We start from the raw sequence: 20,776 nt of genomic DNA, 5'->3' as shown, positions 1-20,776 counted from the left end.
GCCAGATCTGGGAAGCTTTCCATTCCATTCCCCAATACCCCCTGGAAGACAGCAGCTTAGACAACCCTAAGCAGACTGAGAGGAAAGCTTAAAGTCAGAGGCAAGGAAATAGAATTGAAAAAGAAGGCTTGGGGTAGGAACTCATAGAGCCAGCTTCTTCTGTACCATGCTATGGACCTTGACCCTAGCTAAGATCCCCCCCCCCCGACTCACCTGTATTAAAACTATAAAGTGGTAAAGGGTAAGAAAACACTAGCCAAAGTCTTTAAGATTAGAAGAGCAGAAGCACTAGTCAGAGAATTGGGGAGGAATCGTCTCACTGACCTATCCATCCAAAGACAACCAAAACACCTCTTTGCTTGGCATGGAAACCCAGCTGAGATGGGGAAGGCTGAACAAGCCTTATAGGCAGGCACACATCCTTAGCTGTCCAATGGACTTAACAGGATGTGACACTGTGAAGACCAGCTATCCACAGTTACAGGAGCCCCTAGCTAGGCTAGCACAGAACTGCCACATGGGCCTTACTGTCCCCCTCACCTCCACATCACCAGCACCACATCAGGGTAGCAGGCCAGTCTGACGGCAATAATTAATTAGAAAACAGGAAGGCAAGAATTCTTTAGGTGTTTTAGCTCTAAGGTTTGTGACTGCCTTAAGTAATACTGAAAAAATCTTATATTATTGATCACTTTATTCATTACTGTCTCAATAAGTATAAAATACCTAAATTAATTATTAAACAAATTGAAGCTCTTTCTCTTACAGTGAAGCACTCCATTACAACCTCGAAGTTGGTCCTCGGACTACTCATCTCAGGTAAAAGCGTTTTTAGGTTCTTACCATGCAGATCACTCTCTTGATCCAATCCATCTGCCGTCGGCAAAAATCCTCCATAAATGGGTACACCCCAGAGGGAACACGCAATCAGAGGACCACACTCAAAAGCCTGCCCTGCCATTGGCCCCATCCCTTTGGGCCCTATGCTCCTAGATTCACGGCCCAGGATGGCTTCATTTGTTTCCAGTGTCACAACACTCACCTTTGATGATCTCTGGGTTGTTTTTACTTGTATGTAAATTTAAGGTCTTTCTTACCCTTATCCTTTATAAAATTATTTTTTTCTTCACACGTATGCATTTGTTACTTCAGTACATACAACTATCTGGTTGAAGGCTGGAACTCTATCACATATTTCTTTTTCTTTTTATGTATTTGGTACAGAGTCTCACTACATAGCTTGGACTCGTAGTGATCATCCTGTTTTCAGCCTCCCCAGCACTGGGATTACAGGTGCACGCCACTATGCTTGGTCTTGGTGGCCTACTCAGCATGCCTAGGGGTGGGGCTATGTGGCATGTGGTGCCTGGGATCGAAACTTGGTCCCTGCACTTGCCTAAGCAGGTGCTTAGTCTGCTGAGCTATCTTGCTGGCCCTCTCTCATATATTTCTATGTTCCTATCATTGTGCCTAGTAGATATAAAAGAACTGTTCAATAAACATTTGCTTTGAGAATGACTGATGGGTAAGTCTATTTCTTGTAGGCAACTCTTCCTCAGAACTGATACAGGCAAAGTTCTAACTAAATGAATTGCACCTAACTTGCCAAGAGCAAATGTTCCAGATCCTCTTGGATGTAAAAATGTTATTTCCCCTGGGAAGTCTTTTCCATACCCCAACTAACTGTTCTTTCCTCCGTATTCTTGCTATGGGTAGAATATGGTTTGTCTCCTCTGAAAGTCATGCTGCAATCTGACTGCCACTGTGGCAATGCTGGGAAATGAGGCCTTTACAGACTGACTGAAGGCAGTAACCCCTTTTTCAAGGGACTGGATGAGTCACTACAAGGCTGGGCTGTTACAGAATGAGACGTCACACCTTTACTTTGCCTCTTCTACAGGAGCTCACTTGCTCATTAGCCGTTCCATCACAAGTTGAAACAGCAGGAGGCTCGCAGCGAAGCTGATGAGAATTTGGCACCATGCTCTTGAACTTTCCAGCTTCCAGAACCATAAGCCAGAATAAACTTCTTTTCTTTATAATGTGCCCATTCTTAAGTATCCTATTATAGCAACAGAAGACAGACGAAGATAATTCTTATGGTATGATACATTTTTGATAATTTTTTATTTTTGTCTTCATATGGCTGTCTAGAGTATCAGATTACAAGCTATTCAAGAGCAGAAATTATCTTATTATGCACTGTCTATTGCAGACTGCCTTTCTTATAGTGTACTTACAAAAGACATTGGCCTTGTCAAAAAATATTTCCCATATCTCTGTGTGTGTGTGTGTGTGTGTGTGTGTGTGTATGTAGTAGGGATTTAACCCACGAACTTTGTGCTGAGTTTTATCCCCAGCCCTTTTTAATTTTAATTTTTATTTGTCTTCTTGAGGGAAGATATCACTGAATTGTTAAGTTGTCCAGGCAAGGCTTGAATTTGCAATTCTTCTACCACAACTTCCCAGAGTGCTGGGATTACTGGCATGTGCCACTACACCTGGCTTGGCCAAACCTGTTAATCACACTAATTTTTTCTTACAAGTGACCTAATAGATTCTCTGAGATGAACATAGTTCATGTAATCCCTATAATTTTGTCAGTAAGAGTAGAGAAGTAGAACAACTGCAGTGAAGTCTCATATCAGGCTGCCCGTTCTCAGTAATGGGACTCAACTGAAAACAAGTAGGCAGTGGAGGCAGAATCAAACTGGGAAGTCCCAAGAGAAAAAATACCCCACTTTACAAATATCCATTAAGTTGCAATTCAATTAAAGCATCTGAAAGGAATTCATAAGTATCAGCAGACCCTGTAATTGCTTAATTAAGGATAGAAGCCCAGCAAACACAACCACAATAACAGCCTGATTCATTAGCACCTCTGTGCTAGCAGAATGGGATTTCTCACTTGAACATACATTGGCTTTAATTTTGTAATTTGGTTAGGCACTGGTAATCAATGGGGATCTACCATTCCCAGGGCCAGGAGATGAGGAGGATATTCCTATTTACCTTTCTTCCCCTCCGCTCATTACAAGTTTTTGGTCTACTGAAACAGGCAGTTGATATATTCCACTTAGGATTGGCTAGCGAAGAGATATTAAAAAGAAGGAAATGAGGTACTTTATATAATGGCATGCATGACAGAAGGACACATAGCCAAATCCTTAGATCACCATACACAAATCCATCATTTATTAAATCTCAGACACCTAGAACCTTCCTCACTGTCTCCTCGTTAGATAGAATACAGCTCCAGAGGGGAGCTGTAATCAAAGACAGAAGAACTTTCTTAAATGCCAAAGGGCAGTCTCATTTTCTAGTCTTGTTTCATGTGACTAGGTAACTGGTTAATTATATGTCACCTGCTGTGATCCACATGGGAACTCCCTGCCAGGTAGCTGCTGCCTTCGAGGCAGTTTGCTCCCCAAGTTCTGTGCAAGATGAGTGACATCCATCCTGCTGCCCTCCCCACCTGCCCCAGTCTATAAATTACAGTACTTACTGCTGTACCATTCCGTAAGAAAAAGAAAATGCAAGTAAAGGGCGGAAACTGAGCTGGCAGAAGGCTCCATATAGTTAAGATTCCTTAGATCAGGTTTACAGGACATACCTTGATACCTGCTATGCTTAGCCAAGAGGACGACTTTCTGAATTGGGCCCTCAGCGTGACACTGATAACCGAGAGCTAAGAAGATAATTCAAATTAAGGAAATGTCATAAAAGAAACATAAGCAATAGAAAAAACACTCCACGTACACTGGTGCTATTAAAAAAAATAAGAATCAAGGGACAGGTGATTTGCAAATGCGTGCCTCAGTCTCTCCTTTCAGACAAGATACCAAAATAGAATGTGATACCCATGACAAGTAAATCTAAAACAAAGATTGAGGGTAAGCTGCTTTTGTTCTAATGTATGGGGCTCACTAAATGCTAGAGGAAGGAAAAGGATGCTTTTAAATAAATGCAGGCTGCCTGGGGCTCCTGGCTCCCCTGCTGCCTCAGGACAAGAGTTGGCTGTGATTGGCCCCCAAGACTGAACTACGTCTGCACAGGAGGCCACAGCAGCAGGCAGAGGGACCTTGAGCAGTCTCAGCTCAGGGGGTGCAAGGTCACCTGCTCACCAACCAAACCTAAGCCAGGTGCTCAGAGGACTGAAGGGCAAGAGCTCTCAGGAGGCACTGACCTGTTAGCTGCAGCTGACTTTGCCCAGCCCCACCTGCTCTCCCATCTGACCAAGCAATCACTTCACATACAGGGGTGCAGGAACCGTGACAGAGAGGCCAGCTGGCTTGGGCCAAATGCCACTCCCTATCAAGCTGTGGGGCCGTCTGCCCAAAAAAGGCCACATAAAAATGGAAAGAGTCCACTGCAACTTAAAGTACAGAGGCCTCTCCAAAGGCTGGGATTAATGAGAGTAGTAGGGAAGGAACTGACCGCTAGTTCTCTTGACTTTCCCCTGGAGAATCACAACCGCAACTCCCTCCTTGCTGCTCAGAGACATCATTCTCTGTGCAGTTCCATTTTTACAGCATGGCACTGCATTCACCAGACTCCAACAAGGTGTACCCATAAGAATCATGTTCCAGTAAACACTTTCACAACACAGATGCCGTCTGTTCCTGTCCTCACCTTCACTGCTGCAGCTGGTCCCAAGGACCTAGGGGCCATTCTCATGGTAAGCAGACTCCACACTCACCTTCTCAGCCATCTCACCCATTCAGCTCCTGTAAGTCCCTGCTCTATTCACTATCCCCTTGCAGCTGTTCTGAGTCCCTTTTCAAAATTCATAGCAGGGTTTCTCAACTTCTAAGATGCATTATTCCTCTAATATTCTCTCACTTCATCTTTTTCATATCCTCATTCGCCCTGAAGATTTTGTTGAGGGCCGGGGAGATGGCTCAGTAGAATAAGCACTTCCCTGGCAAGCGCAAGGGCCTGAATTCAATCCCCAGTTCCGCAAAAAAAAAAAAAAAGATTTTGTTGAGTCCTACATTCAACAATTGCTATTATGAAAACAGTAGGTACATTGAATAGCTTTTCTAAATATATGTGCACCTTCCTGAATCTTGAACAAGAGTTACAGTTCTACAACTACTCAAGGAGCTGACAACCTTACAGTATTACTTTGTTTGGTTAGCTTTCACTCTTCTGCACTACTTTGCATTCTGTGAGGACTTTGGGCTGCACAGCGGCTGCCAAGTCTATTCCTTACTGCACCTATGTACCGCTCAGTCACCATGAATCTGCCTGTAATTGACTTCATTCTGATGTATACTGACAAGGGGTACCTGTGACTTTCTGACTGATAAACAGTACGAAATCATTTCATCCTTTTTTGTGTACTGATTTTCTTTTTCACAGACCCTGACACTGCAAACTACTTGAAATTCTGTGCTCCTTTGACATCCAGAAGACCACAGGGCCTTCCAGTCTACTATGTTTTCTCTGCCCCATTCTTCCCAAGGTGATGTATTCCATGGTATTTACTCCGAAGAGCCTATAGCTGCCCACTCCCTGGCTTTAAGGCTTTGCTGAGGCTCCTCTGCTGAGGTGGCGCACTTCCACAAAAACTTCAAATAACACACATTGAAAATCAAACCAGGTACCCATTCTTCAAACCAATCCCTACCTTCTGTTGCCCCAATTATGGACATCACATCTACTCAACTGTTCAAGCTTAAGACGCTTGAATTCTCTCCCCTAGACTGACCACCAGCACCTACTGCCTGCCAAAAAGTAGTCATTCCAGGAATCCTGTCTAGTCTACCTCCTACATGTTTCCAATTTTTTTCTCCTCCACTGCCAGATTTAAGGACTCTACCTTCTAAGTCTGTTCTACTGTACCCGGGTTTCATTAATTTTTTTCTTTGTGGAACTGGGGAATGAACTCAGGCCTTTGCACTTGCCAGGGAAGCACTTATTCCACTGAGCCATCTCCCTAGCCCCTTGGTTTCATTAATTCTAATATACTGTACTTACCAAGTTTCTTAGAACAAATCACACCAATGTTCCTACCTTTTAGTCTCTAAAGTCGACAGGATAATCTGAAGGAGAAGACTATCTCTTGTCCCCTGACCCCCAGTACTGGGGATGAAATCCAAGGCCCTATGCATGCTAGGCAAGCAAGCCCCACCTCACTTTTTATACTGTACCAATAACAAAGGGTGCATGGTGGCCCAGCTATTCCACCTATGCACTTATAAATGTTTCCCTCCTACCAAGAGAGCAAGCTTCTTTATCTTTCAAAACACAGCCCAGGGCTGCATATAGCTCCTCAAGTAAGTGTTCCCTAAATTCCACCTAGGGAATCCACTGCTTCCTGCTGGCTGCTAGATCTGTGTTTTGTCCATAGTTATATTCTCTTATCTAGTGCCCACCACTACAGCTTATATACACATCTGTCTTGCCTAGAGGGCTTCCTGAGGCCTAGAGCCATTCTTTCCTGACTATTCTTTGTGATAAGGAGATAGACAACACAGAGCTACTTGGTCCAAAAGCTGAGGGGAACACCAGGAACACCAGGAGCCTCTTTGTGGGGAGCTCATTACTCAGGCCAAAGGAGGTTGGTACAGCTGCTGTCCCTAACTTATTCTATCAGGGGATGGGCGGGAAGCTGCCTGGCAGAGCCACAGCTACATGCACACACACTGCAAATGATGGCACTGCAGATGACTAAAATCTCCTGACATAGATCCTAAATCTCTTAGGGAAGGAAACAAACTCATTGATGATGTGTTTTACAGCAGGCTTATTCTAGGATTGTCTCATTAAACCCTCCCAACAATTTTGAGAGGCAAGAAACCATTGCCACTTATGACTAATGTGCACACGGAGGCTTCAACGGGATAAATAACTTCCCTAAAATCCTGTTTGTATATGATAGAGCCAGGATTCAAGTTGTGATGTGCTTTTCTCAAAGGTTTTCAGGGTCCTGTGTCCCTGACAGGTTTCTAAGGAACCAAAACATGTATAATTGAACAACATATATAATGGCAAGAAGACAAATGTAAAGATTACACCTTTTATCATTTGCTTCTGCGCAGCCTATCTTTCAGAATGTTAGTTAACCCAGCCAATGTCTAGGAATTGTGAAGCTGAGGCTAATGCCAAGTCCTTAGAGTAACTGGCTGAGGCAGAGCCGAGTGGCCAGACGGCTTGTGTCTAAGTAAGGGGAAAGGAGAAGCATTTTGCAAAACACTAGAGCCAAGACAGGTCCGTGCTCTGAGCCAATTCCATTCTAGTAACTCTGACTTTAAAATCTAAACTTCAATGTTTTCTTGGCCCTGTAGCTCTGTGGGCAAGTCTGCCTGGAAGAATTGTAGTTTCTCTTTTCCCCTCTGAGGATAAACACTATGCTACAAAAGGACGCTTTTGGTTTTTTCAGAAAGACAGTAGAAAACAAGTTGAATATATAGCTCAAGCTCAGTAACAAGAACTCACTAGTTAGAAGGTACAGAAAAGGGCATAAATGACTCCCTGAAAGGACTTCACTTCCTCCCCGCAAGCTCTGTGACACCTCAGTGTACTACGGCCCACACAGAAGGAAACAGAAGGTGTGGATTTGCTCCAGCCTTCTTTCCCAGAGCTGGCCCTACACTTGGGGTCATACTTTGTCCGTTCAGAAAGCCTGGGTCACCAGCATCAAGTTGCTAAGAGTGTGTGATGATGCCCTGTGGAGAAAAGGTGGCCAAAGGGCAGCAGTGAGCTTCGCAGTCATGTGTTGGGGGAGTAACTTACCTCACATTACTCATCCCATTGAGTTGGGGCCTGCAGGGGTCCCCTATCCAGATGAGAAACTACCCATCCCTTCGAAGAAAAGGAGGCCTAGTCAATCTGGCAGGGGACAGCAAGCATGGTTCCGGCTTTTCTTCCCCCACAACAAATTCTATTCAAGAATGCAACAGAAGAAATGCTGAGGCAACAGGACAGCAACAGAAAAGGCACCAAGCATCTGGGGAGCAGGACAGCATATATCCTTTGTGAGTGAATGACAGCAAGGGGGGTGGGTGTGAGATGACAGCCTTCCTTCCAAGTCCATAGTTCTCTGTGAAGCACTGACTAGACATAAATAACTTTATTATTTGCCAGCAGCGAAGAAATGAAGCAGTTTGCTCCCTGAATATATAAATGTAAATTGTTCAAAGAGCACAGTTCATACATAGTCCTGCTAGCTTGGGAGATATTAAGCTACTAGAAAAGATAGGATAATAGGGTGGTGCATTCAGCTAGCAAAGAAAGGAGAAAGGTGTGTGCCAGCATGCACTCCTAGAGCAACAAAATTACTGCCAGTGCAAGAGACTGTGAAAGTGACATCATACCTGGGGTTCCACACAGGACTAAGATCCTGTTGACACTTAAAAGAAGAAGCAAATAGCACTGCCCCGAGAGCCCCACGGGCAGGGTGGCTCAGGTATTCTACAGCCTGCTCAGGACCAACAAGCAGGGGCAGGTGATATGAAGTGGGTAATACCAACTATAAGAATTCCATTAGTGATGATTTCTTTATGAGGCTGTGCACTGTCTTTTAACAACTTTGCTCTCCTACATCCTGTGCTTCAGGGACTAGAAGAGCAAGAGCAGGATGTAACGCTGGGTCTGAGACCACTGGAAAGGGTGTGTCCATATCCTATTTCACGATGGAAACAGCCAGGTGGGACCCTGGGCCTACATAAGCCACAGGGAAGGGTGTGTGACCTCCAGGGGTGGCATCTGAACTCCAGGAAGGATGCTCAGAGTAATATATAACACAGAGGACTTACCTGCAAGCAAAAAGGTGATAAGGCAAGTTTCCTTTGGCAAATAGAGCTTGAGGCGAGACCCACTGAAGACATACTCCACCACAGCTTCTGAGCGCCCTGCCCGTTGAAGGAAGGGCAGGAACTGCTTTGCTTTTTGGGTATCCTGGAGGAGAAAATAAGAAAGGAATCATGGGAAACTAGTGGAACCCAAGTAAATGTTTCTGTCAGGAGTAGGATAAAAAAGTCTGGCAGACCACAGGCAGCTAAGTAAGTAACCTCAAAGAATCAGACATTTCTGAAACAATGACACTGACTCTATGCTCATGTAGCCTAAATAGAAGAAACAGCTAAACAACAGTTTCTGGGACATTCTCACTCACCGGATGCTTCTGTTCCATCACTAAACAATGTTATGAGAGTGCCTGGAAGCTGCAGGCACAATTTTCCTCTGAGACCTTAAGAGCAGCTCATTTAAAAAGTGAGGTCATAGGGCTGGTGAGATAGCTCAGTGGACTAAGTGCCTGCTTAGGCAAGTGTAGGGACCAGGGTTCAATCCCTGGTACCGCATGCTGCATCAACCCCACCTCCAGGCGCGCTAGCAACCTGGCCACTGAGTCCCTGAGTGGTGAAGCAAGCCTATAATCCCAGTGCTGGGGAGGCCAAAAATAGGGGGATCATTGTGAATTTGAGTTGCATAGTGAGACCCTCTGCCAAACACATAAATTAAAAAAAAAAAAAAAAAAGTGAGCTCCAATGACGAACCCTTCTATAGAGATTCATTTAGGCTTTGATTTTTCATTACCATTAGCCCCCCCCCCCAATAACAAACAAAAAAATCCCCCAGCAATGCCCACGCTGTGTTTGACAGCCTCTAAAACTCTTCTCAGGAAACTAGAAAGACTCCATCTGAATTTTAATCTTGAATTTTAGGTTATATAAAGCCAAGCCTTTTCTTCTTTGTGGGTACTGGAGATTAAATCCAGGCCTTACCACTGAGCTACATTACCAACCCTTTTTAAAACTTTTTTTTTTTTTTTTTTACTTTGAGCCAGAGTGTCGCTCAGTTGCTAACCTGCCCAGGCTGGGCTCCAACTTCCGATCCTGCTGGAATTACAGGTGCACCCATCACGGCTGGTGCAGAATTGTTTCTCAACCTTGAGATGAGCGCCACCTGCCATGGCACCAGGACAGCACCTCCTGCTCATGAACCTTTGGGGATGAGACAGAACCCAGCGCACACTGGTCCTACCCAGGGAGCTCTGTAACAGTAAGATGTGCTCCATGGAGCCAACACCACATCATGTCAGCACAAATAGTTATAGAAACAATAAAAACACATAAAACCTGCTAGCACTTCCTAAACTTTTTTCATACATCAACACAAAGTCCAGAACCTCAGGAGCCTCAGAGCTCTCAACTACTTACTGAGGAGCCAAAGGCCTTCATTCCCTTTCAGTTTCTCAAGCTAATTAAACAGATGATAGAGTAAGCAAGCATCAAAGCATCACATCGCATATGGTGGGGGAATGGGTGATGGGGGTTAGAATTTCAGATGTTTCTAGCCTGATGAGCAGAAGTGTAAATTCTGAAGGACAGCGAGTTCCACGTACTTTCCTGGCTCTTGTGACACAGGCAGTCTGCACACAGAGAGCTCTTCCTTTCTGATTCTTCTCCTAGCAACCAAGTGATTGTATCTAAATTAATGTACTTTAGATAATCAAGTTATTTCAGAGTTTTCACAGCAGCCAAAGGGGTTCCTCTCACTCGGAAGCAATAGGGTAGGCTGGGATGAAAACAATATTTAGTGATGAGATTCATGCCTCCCTTCAAACCGATTCTTAGAGAGAAAGGGTTTCTAATGGTGCGCTGGTAAAAGGTAAACTACCAATGAGCTTTAGTGGGCTGGACACTCCCCCAGTGAACACTTACATGACATACAGTCTATACATATACAGAAGGAAAAATGCCTTTCTGGCAGTTGGCTGGAGTCCAGAACAGTCAAGCAAGACAAATGCTCCATGGGAACAAAAGTACCACCTGATTAAAATCCTTTTTCCATACTAGTCTAAATCTGGGACATTATTCATGAGCTGAGCCAGTAAGTCAACAACAATTATCAAATTGATTATTGCAAATCATGAGGCAACCTAATGTCTCTGAAGAGAAGCAGCCTCCCCCTCAAGGCTGGAGCAATCTACATTTTTGAGAAATAGACTTGCTTACCACTCTCTTGGATGTGCTTGTCTGAGAATAAAAGCTATAGGAATTAACAATAACACGGGTGTGTACATATGCATGCTTTAATGTTAATACCAAGAAGGAAACTGCAGCAAACTCTTGTTAAAGCTCCCACAGCAGATAAGCAAAGTATCACCTACTTCACCAGGACAGGTACTCAGACTGAGAATAGCAAAGGGCTGTCAAAGAGACCTTACTGATACTATATAGTAACAGGACGTTCCTGACCTCATCTAGTCTCAATTAACAACCCAACAGGCCAATCCCAGAAAACATATGAGAAGATGAAGACGGAAGACATGGCACTAATTACAGTAAAATTACAAATGAAGGCCAACTATGAAAACTGAAGACATGAAAACAAAATTTAAAAGCCTACCAGAAATGCCATGCTTATGTACAGGCATAAAATCACAAGTCAAAACACAGAGCTCCTGGTCTTCATGAAACCAGTGTTCAATGCACATCTACAAAAAAAAAAAAAAAAAAGCACTTCTACCGAATGAAGTAACCAAAATATGTCAGCTCTGCCAAATCTCAGACACAGCCACACAATGGTGCCTGTCTTTCTTCATCTCAAGCATTTGATACAAAAAATTTTAAAACCTTTAGTATCTGTCTCAGTGGTTTAAATGAAAAGACTGGTAAGGCATGCTGGCAACTTTCCTCAGGTAATGTAGCTATAAATCATTTCCTGCTAATTGAGTCAGGGAAAGTGTTTATTTTAGGAATTCTGATTATATTACTATAAAATTGACTGACTGTGGTTAAGTAATTTGCTTTCAAAGAGCAATGTGCTTCAGTTTCTTATATTCTTTTCCAGGGTTAATAAGAGAAAGGTAAACAATAGTTAACTAAGAGACAATCTGATTATGAGAAAGAAGGTCTAACAGCAATCAGTTCAGTTCCTACTGAGACAGTGAAGATATCAATGGATCCAACGAAATAAAGTGATAAGAGCTCAAAAGATATCCTTAACATGACATTTTAAATTCTTCTTCATTAATTCTGAAGTGCAACTCACTGAGAGTAGAATGAAAGTATCTTAATAAAATTAACTTCAAATTTATTTTAGAAACTAAGCATTGCCAGGGGTGATGGTACATGCCTGTAGCCCCAGCACCTGGGATAAGGTCATGAAGACCACAGAGTTTGGGGCTAGTTTGGACTATATAGTGAGTTCAAGACCAGTATGAAATATAAATATGTATATATAATATGTATATTTACATATATATTTATATTATATATATGTGACATAGTATTGGGGCTTATACTGAATACTCATTTCAAAACACTATCAAATATTTCTGTTTATAAGGCTATATGCAAAGACTCTCACATCTAGGTTTTCCATGTTGCAGCTTTTACATGTAAGATTGGGCCATCTATTAGCATAATTTCCTGGTACTATGTGGACTTAAGGCTTGAGAATCAAAGTAGACAAATTAGTTATAGTTTTGTTATCTATACAAATATTCTTCTCCATTGGTATAAATAATCAAGAAGTGACTGTACTTCTAGGAAGCAATTTTTTTAAAAATTCTACAATGGCAATTTTTACATTACGTGCTCCACAACAAACCGTATGTAAGGATTTTCCTGTACTCTTGAAAAAAAAGCTAATTTAAGGTTGTATTAGCCACATTTAACCTGCTATTGTAGATGGCATCTCTTTAAGGAATGTTTCTGCCTCCTCAATGCACCTTGAAATTGAGAAAGTAATGATGCAACAAACGTGCCCAGGATGGCTTCATTTCAAAGCATGTTAATATCTATACCTCAAACTCAGAAGCACAAGCTTTGGAATGGCCCTCCAGGAAGGCTGGATGAGCCTCAGAGGGGCAGAGATTATAAGCCATCTGAACCATGTGCTTGACTCTGCCCCCACTACTGGCTTGTCAGGCCCAATTTCTTCCAACTGTGGGTACATCACATCTGCCTATGGCTATGAAGCATCCCCCGCAGTAGTTTCTCTGTACCTTCCTCTGTATACAAATGTATGGTAACATTAATTTTACAACAGATTACCAAGTGTGGCAGAGTGGGATGGAGGGAGCAGGGAAGTAGAATTCTTATTTAGTAGGCACAGGACAGAGTTTGTCTGTGAAAATATTACTCTCTCCTTAGCCAGGGAGGTCACCTGCATCCTTGAAGAGCAGAGGTTAGAGGGGTCAAAGTTCTGTGAAATTCCAGCATAGTTTTCATAGCTGTCGGTGGGTACCAGAAGTGCATTCTATGATTTTTCCCTACTGAAAATCCCCAAGTGACAGGCAGGAAGCTAGAAAGGACTGGTGAAAAGAAACTACTACAGCACTCAAAATGGCACAGGCAAAGGGTAAAACCGCAAATCTGGTAAGGTAACAATTAACCACGCAGATTATCATGTGCACGCTTCAGATGGAAACTGTTAATAATGATGCTCACTAATTAGTTTTCATTATCACAATCACTCTTTGACTAGCATCACAGGAAAAAGAACTAAAACCATACACACGCAGAGCTTGTTACGTTAGCACAGGTGGCATGTACCAGCACTTGAGAACTTCACTGTGAAGAGCCTTATTCACACTGAGGGAGAACCTTCAGGCAGACACAACTATGCACCCTCCCGCCCAGCCCAAAAGTTGTTTCCCTGCTCGAGCTGAATGCTCTGCCATGTCCCATGAAGCTGACCTGAGGGATCAAGGGCTACACAGCACGGTATTGTTTGAGTCCAACCAATTTTAATGTCCAAGCAGCAAAATCCTTGTGAGCAAGAAGACAGATACAGAGAACTGAGTGTGGAGATCAGAACTGATCGCCAAGGAAACCGTGCTTCCATTTGCAGGTGTACTGTGATCATTTGCTGCCACAGTTATCTATCTTTCCAGGACAGTGCAGACCAGGAGAATTACTTCTGGAGCTGTGTGGAAGACAAATCACAGCTACATCCTCTACGAGAAAGGCAAAAAAGCCATCTGTCAGGCCACACTCTTCCTCTTTTCCCCAGGCTGGGTTCCACAGCCACAAGTGACATTTTAATTCACAGAATGAGTTTATGATTCTCTGTGAGGAGCCAGCTGTCCCGCATGATGAGCTCCTGAAATAAATGGGACCCTGTTGGGGAGGACCCTTGGGAATGCATTCCAGCTTCAGTGTTACTACAGAGCACTTAAAAATATGAAACCAATCTTCTCTGGCTGGTTGTCGATACTTCACAGAGGTGTGTATGGGGCTGGGGGAGGGCGTTGACTTTAGCAAGTTAGACATTTAACAGGAATGAAGCAAACACAGGAGAGAACCCTTGAGAAAACAGTCTAAAACAAGACAAAACAGAGCAACATTACAACAGTTTTTAAAAAAGGTCCTGAATCGAGGCCATCAATAAAGTTTCATTAAGTGTTGTCTGTGCCTCACAGCTTCTCACAGTGCCTACTGACTTGGCACTCAGGCCCCCAGTAAGTCATGGCACAGGGGCAACAGAGGCTGGGCACTGGCCTCTGCCCTGGGGGCGAGAGGAGCATGACACTGGAGGACACTGCAGGGACATAAAGTGCAGTGGCTGGGAGGCTGGCATTCTAATCTGTGGGGACTTCCACAGAGCGACCTTTTACTGCCTTGATTCTTCTTCCCCATTATTAAAGAAGCAAGTGTTGCTGAGCAGTTCCCAATGGGTAGCCGAGGGGGCAGAAGGGCTGGAAGGGCATGCTTAGTCAATAGGAAGAAGCTGCAGAGTACACTGGTACATGGTTTCATCTCCAATATATGGATGGAAAACAACACTTCACTCAACCTGGAAAGGGATTAAACTTTGTACAACTTTAGAGATATGCTTGTTTTTCAGAGGCCTAAAAGCACAGGCTCTTAGAATTTTCTTTTTTTTAATTTCCCTGGTCCTGCCCAGCATCAACTGTATTTCCTTTCAACAACATATAATACTCAGAAAAGAAGCCAAGACTACTTGGCAAAAACTGAGAAGCCACATCTTTGTGTTTAGAATGGAAATCTAAAAAACAGCATGCTGACTGACAATCCTAGCAGCCTAACTAAAAGCAAGTCAAACTGCAATGGTCATCAGAGGATGGGCTGAATTCCATTTGTAATCATTCCAATTTAGGGTGGAATCAGCCTAAATACCTATCAACTTGGGATAAGCTGTGACACACCATATACTGACCTGCAGTAAAAATGATACAGGCAACAACACTGACAAATCTAGACTTCGAATGCTTCCTGACATGACATTCTTGCAGACTCAAGTAGATAGGTCTGGGACTTTCAGTGGTAGAGTACTTGGCCAGCATAGGAAGCCCTAGGTTCCATCCCTACCACTATAAAACAAACAAGGCTCAACTCTACAGACAGAAAACCCATCAGTGGTTGCCAGGGGCTAAGGGCTGACTCCAAAATGACAGAGGAATTTTTGGAGATGAAATACAGTAGTATCATTCCTTGGTTATGGTGAGGTAGATATTTATTAATATATGTATTTGTCAAAACACAAATCAGATGCCAGCATGAATATTTAAACTATGTATTATTCCTTCACTATGAAAATGAAAGACAAAAAGAGACCTGTGTCTGAAAAATATAAAATTTTTAACACAAGAAGTCCCCTCCCCGTGCCCAATCAACTAGCTTATAAATAGCTGGGAGAGAATGACAAGTTCCGAACTAAACACTCAGTAATTATGTTGTAGATCAACTACTTTAATTAGATATTGAATGCATTAAAGTGCTTTGAAGTTTTTAATCAGAAAATAATTCCGACAAGAAAGTAAAGGATTTGAGGATCACAGGAAAAGTTTCCCAAAAGTAGCTTAAGAAAGAGCTACGTTCTCAGGCAAAGCAATGGCCAGAAGGAAGTGCTAGGAGCACCAGGACACCTCCAATGCCAGAAGGAACACAGGTTTGGTTCAAATAAAGAACAAAGTTCTGCTAACTACTTATGCCTACTGACATTTATTTTCTACCTGCAAACCCAACCAGGTGATATGGCTTAGCATGAATAAAATAATATCTGATTCTCAAATAAAAATTCTGCATAGGCCTAGAAATTGTTCTTTTATTGAATGACGGCCCCAAATTTAACTAGCTGAAATTATGCTGTGAGAATCATTCAGTTTAACCTTTAGAAATGAAGTCACTGCCTTTTAGTGGTAAAATCTGCATTTTTATTATCAACAGGAAATATAATGCTCTTGGCTTATTTTACAATTTTTTTTTAATAAGACAAGTTGGGCATAGAAATTGCACATGATGGTATTTCATTACCTACCTAGAATAAGGAATCAAGTACACAAGTTTGCCTTAATTCTGCCTCCAATCCTCTCTTACTAATGTAGGTCAGATGTGGCAGTGCCATATGTGTCCAGCTATGTCCCTCCTCAGGCACACCACTCCACAGAATCAGGTGGCAGGGTGCAATAATCCATAGTGTCCAGAAAACTACCTACAAGTAAGACCCATCTTTTCCCGTCCCAACTTTATCCCAAAATGGCATTCCCTTTTCACATATTCCAACTTCTCAACAGAATTTACAGTTTTATAAATTACATGCATTTTTGGATTAAATTTATACTGTTTGTCACACTGTGTATCTGTAAAGAGCAGCTCTCATTGGAGAGCTTCCCCCAGAGCATCCCAGGTCTCTTGTGACTCCATATAGGCCTAGCCCACTTTCCCTTCCCTGAGATCCTAGAAATTCCCATTGTACTCTTTTCTGTGTTTTCCAGCTCCATGCCTTCTGTTTTCTTGGTTTACTGTCTTTTCCTTTAAAAGAGAATATGAAATGTGTTTGGAGTTATGTGTTTAGGGTTGAGGTGAGTATGGTCTGACTGTTTAGCTTTCAACTGGTGAAAATATATAGCCAATCCTTAATTAAAACATAATGATGGTATTTCATTATGAAAGACACACTGCCATTAATTTCCATCAAAATATCCACCTCACTTCAAACATACCCCACCATTCCTGTCACTTTCCTCTCTTTACCAAGTCCTAAAAAAAAGTATCACAAATATTGCTGCTAAATCCATTCAACAGAAAGGCAGGGTTAGAAGGATATCCTTCTGTCCCCATCTACCTCATCTGCCGCCTCCTGGCTCTTCCACAAAGTCAAAATGCCCATGAGAAGCAAACATTATTAAACGATTCAGGACACTGAGGCAGACACAACAGCACAGCTCAAGACACTCATGAAAGACATTTCAGAACTGCTTCAGAAAGTGGCAAGAGCTGGGCATGGTGGTACATGTCTAAAAACCCAGCACTTAGGAAGCGGAGGGACCAGGATTGCAACGAGTTCATGGCCACCAGCCTGGGCGATACAATGAGTTCCAAGCCAACCGGAATTACATAGTGAGACCCTGTCTCAAAAAACTGAAAGTGGAAGGGATAGCAATGCTCAAAGCAAGGGAAAATATTTTGAGGAGGATAATGGTAATACGTCTTTTACCATAATAACATTAAAAAAAATTTAAACATTTTTTCAATCATACCTCCTATCTGGGTCATATTTAAAGGAGAAAATGGAATTTCTCTGAAGTCAGGGAAATGCAGAATCACTTTTGTAGTTTTATTCAAGAGATTTTTCATTTTATGAGAACTCTTATCTTTTTTTGGGGGGTGGGGTGGGACGGAACCGGGGATTGAACTCAGTTCCTTGCGCTTGCCAGGGAAGTGCTTGTTCCACTAAGCCATCTCGCCGGCCCTGAGAATGCTAAACCAATAAATTCCTTTCTATTATTCATATATATATATATATATATATATATTTATTTATTTATTTGTATTTAGTACAGGGTTTACAGGTTCTTACTACGTAGATCGGACTTGTAGTGATCTGCCTGTGTTCAGCCTCCCAAGAGCTGGGATTACAAGTGTACACCACTCTGGGGATTGAACGACTGGCCACTGCATCTGCCTAAACAGGCACTTTAATCTGCTGAGTTATTTGGCTGGCCCCCTTTCTATTATTCATCAACACAGCAATACACTGTATTTTGACACAATGAATGGAGCAGTTAAGATACTTAAATTATGATGTAGAAGAATTTTATGTTGTGGCATCAGGGATCAGGCCTGCGGCACCAACCTACATCTCCAGCTCTTTTTATTTTTGAAACAAGACCGTACTAAGTCCCTTGCTGCTGGACTACATTGAATATACAATTTTCCTGCCTCAGCCTCCCAGAGTGTAGGCATTAGAGGTCTGTACCAGTGATCAGCTAAAAAATGTATTTATGAAATAATTATACATTCAAAAATAGTTATGACTTGAGCCAAGCTGGAACAAAATATTAAATTTGTTTTTATTTCAGAAATACCAATTTGTAAGAAAAAATGTTTACTGGGGATTTTAACATAGTAAGAAATGTATCTTAATAATTTTCAGGTTAAATACTCTCAGGAACTGTGTATTTTATTCAAATGGCAAACATCTGATTTATATCAAACAAATCATTATATTGATAAGAAAATAAAGGTAGCACTTCTGCTTTGAACTGGCAAAGATTACCATGAGGGAAACCAGAAAAAGATCATTAAATTTATAAAATCAGTTACATTTCTGTGACTCAAATAAAGAACTTTTATAGAAAAAGTACAATAAACATTTAAAAACTGACACAAGTCCAATCTAAAGACAATTTACTCATGGTGGCACTGAGACTATGGAAGAAAGACCATCAACCACAGCCTATGACTCTGGCTAGCAATTACAAGGCTAAGATTAAAAAATTACTTACAGATGTGAAATGCTATCTTTTCTTTAACACTTTTAGATCAATTTTTATCACTTCCAATGTCTCTATAGAAAGAGGCAGGAATTTATTATAAAACAAGAAAATGCCTTGAGATAATTAAAACAAAATGTGCAGAACAAAGAATTTAAAAGATGGTCCGATGAAGCACTCGTTTTCATTTCATGGGCAAATCAGGAACTCGGGCAAGGAAATTGATGTCATGCAAAGCTCTGCCCTGCTCTAGACAGAAATACAGCTTCAGAAAGGGATAGAGGAAAAAATGTCAGCCAGGAACTATGGGATAAAGTAACAACAACAAAAAAGTAATAATAAAGGTTACATAGCTTCAGGTATAAATTTTATCCTGAATACTGCCCCATACAGTTGGTTTGATTGAGGGCTGCGGAGTCCCCTAATACAGAAAGAAGGCCGACTGAACTCTGTTCAGTTTTGCCTGAAGATACACGAACATTGGTCCAATGAATTGTAAGTGAAAATATTTTTGTGTCAAGTTAGTTTTTAAAAAACCCTGTGCTTCTAAGTGATTAAAAAATAGATAATTACGCAATTTGGAAGAGAAAGTTTTTCTTTCCTCAATATAGACAAAATGCCAACCACTATAATAGAAATATTAAAAAAGTGTTTTGAAGAACAAAAAAATAGCATCAAACTGAAAAATCACTTTATTCAAAAAGATTAAGGAAATATTTTAAAAAATGGTTGTCTTTGGATTCAGTTTCTACTTTGTGCAACTGTTCTACGAAAATAACGCAGACTGATTTAGTTAGGAGTATTTTTATTATAGGAAAAAACAAACTTTAAATCTAACAATAGGAGCTAGATTAAGGCAACTATAGAACAACAATTTATAGCATTCATTCATTATCTGTTAAGCACCAACTATGGGCAAGACACTCTTCTAGGCACTAAAATGTATAGTCAGGAATAAAACTTAGAAGCTGTCTTGACAGCAGCTTACAAAAATTTAAAAAAAGAAAAGAGGAAAAACATGGAAAAATAATCTTAAAATCTGGTGAACAGATGTATTATCACAGAAAAACTTCTGGTGGTGGAGGTACAGATCATTCTTATTTCCTTCTTTTCATTTACTTATATTTGATGCATTTAAAAACAAAACGTTGGCAGAAAACTTGTGTAAGTTCTTATTGTTAAAAGAGGGAAATACATTAATATTCAAGGCTGATTCAGCTTTGTCTACATCAGCTTACAAATTACTTAGGTCAGATAACTGTCCCTTCAGTATTTAGAGCCAGCCTTTCACATTCTCTACAATGAATGAGTTCTTTAGATTTGAGACAAATATTGATGCTACAATAAAATCTGTAGACCAATGTGGAAAACATGTTGATTGGAGGCTGATAGGAAATTTGCTCCATTATTCAATCAAAACAGGACCTAAGCACAGAGCTTCCTGGTACAGATGCCATCAAACTAAGCAGCTTTTCTCCTAAGGAATAAGTGCTTAATGCAGGTAATTATGATTCAGAGCCTAGAAGCTACAAAACAAACCAACAAAGATCACACATTATCACGATGTGAGAATTATAAAAATGTATTTCTAGTAAGACAGCAGCATGTTGTAAAATGCTGCAAAATCAGGAACAATTTAACAAAGCATGCTTAGAATTTCAGACAGAAACTATCTTTAAGGTAGTTAGAAATGGCAGTATTTTGGGTGTATGTGGAATTTAAAATTTTTCCTAAAGCAAAATGTAGAGTTACCTTGTCCTGACTCTGTGGTTTTAAAATTTTGGTATAAAGTTATCACATGTGGATGTTGTATTTAAAAGATCTAGAATTCAGACTATAAAGATTTAGTCTATCACTGGAAAAGCACATTGAATAAACACATGATATCAGGATTAAGACAAAAAGCTTTGGTCAAGATAAAAGGAGAGAAAAAACAAAAACAAACAAACAAAAACATAAAAGAGGCATAAACTCAAGTGTGGTGACCCAAACCTGCAATCTTGGGAGGCTGGGGGAGAGGGACTGTAAATCTGAGGCCAGTCTAGAGTGCAGAGCAAGACCTGTTCCCACCTGCCCCGC

General features: G+C 41.4%; 1 protein-coding gene across 1 annotated transcript in view; it reads right to left on the bottom strand.

Annotated features, from left to right (window-relative positions):
- Snd1 (staphylococcal nuclease and tudor domain containing 1) overlaps positions 1-20,776 on the bottom strand; it is a 443,244-nt gene that overhangs the window by 144,865 nt on the left and 277,603 nt on the right. Inside the window, exon 15 of the mRNA XM_004642716.2 lies at positions 8,763-8,904. Within this exon, the coding sequence (XP_004642773.1) occupies positions 8,763-8,904 (142 nt within the window). The remainder of the gene's footprint in view (positions 1-8,762; positions 8,905-20,776) is intronic.

The sequence above is a fragment of the Octodon degus genome, unplaced genomic scaffold (assembly GCF_000260255.1).
Source record: "Octodon degus isolate 3935 unplaced genomic scaffold, OctDeg1.0 scaffold00160, whole genome shotgun sequence".
In the NCBI taxonomy this organism is placed as follows: domain Eukaryota; kingdom Metazoa; phylum Chordata; class Mammalia; order Rodentia; family Octodontidae; genus Octodon; species Octodon degus.
Note: the sequence above shows the minus strand (reverse complement) of the source record. Positions and strands in the feature narration are given on the sequence as shown.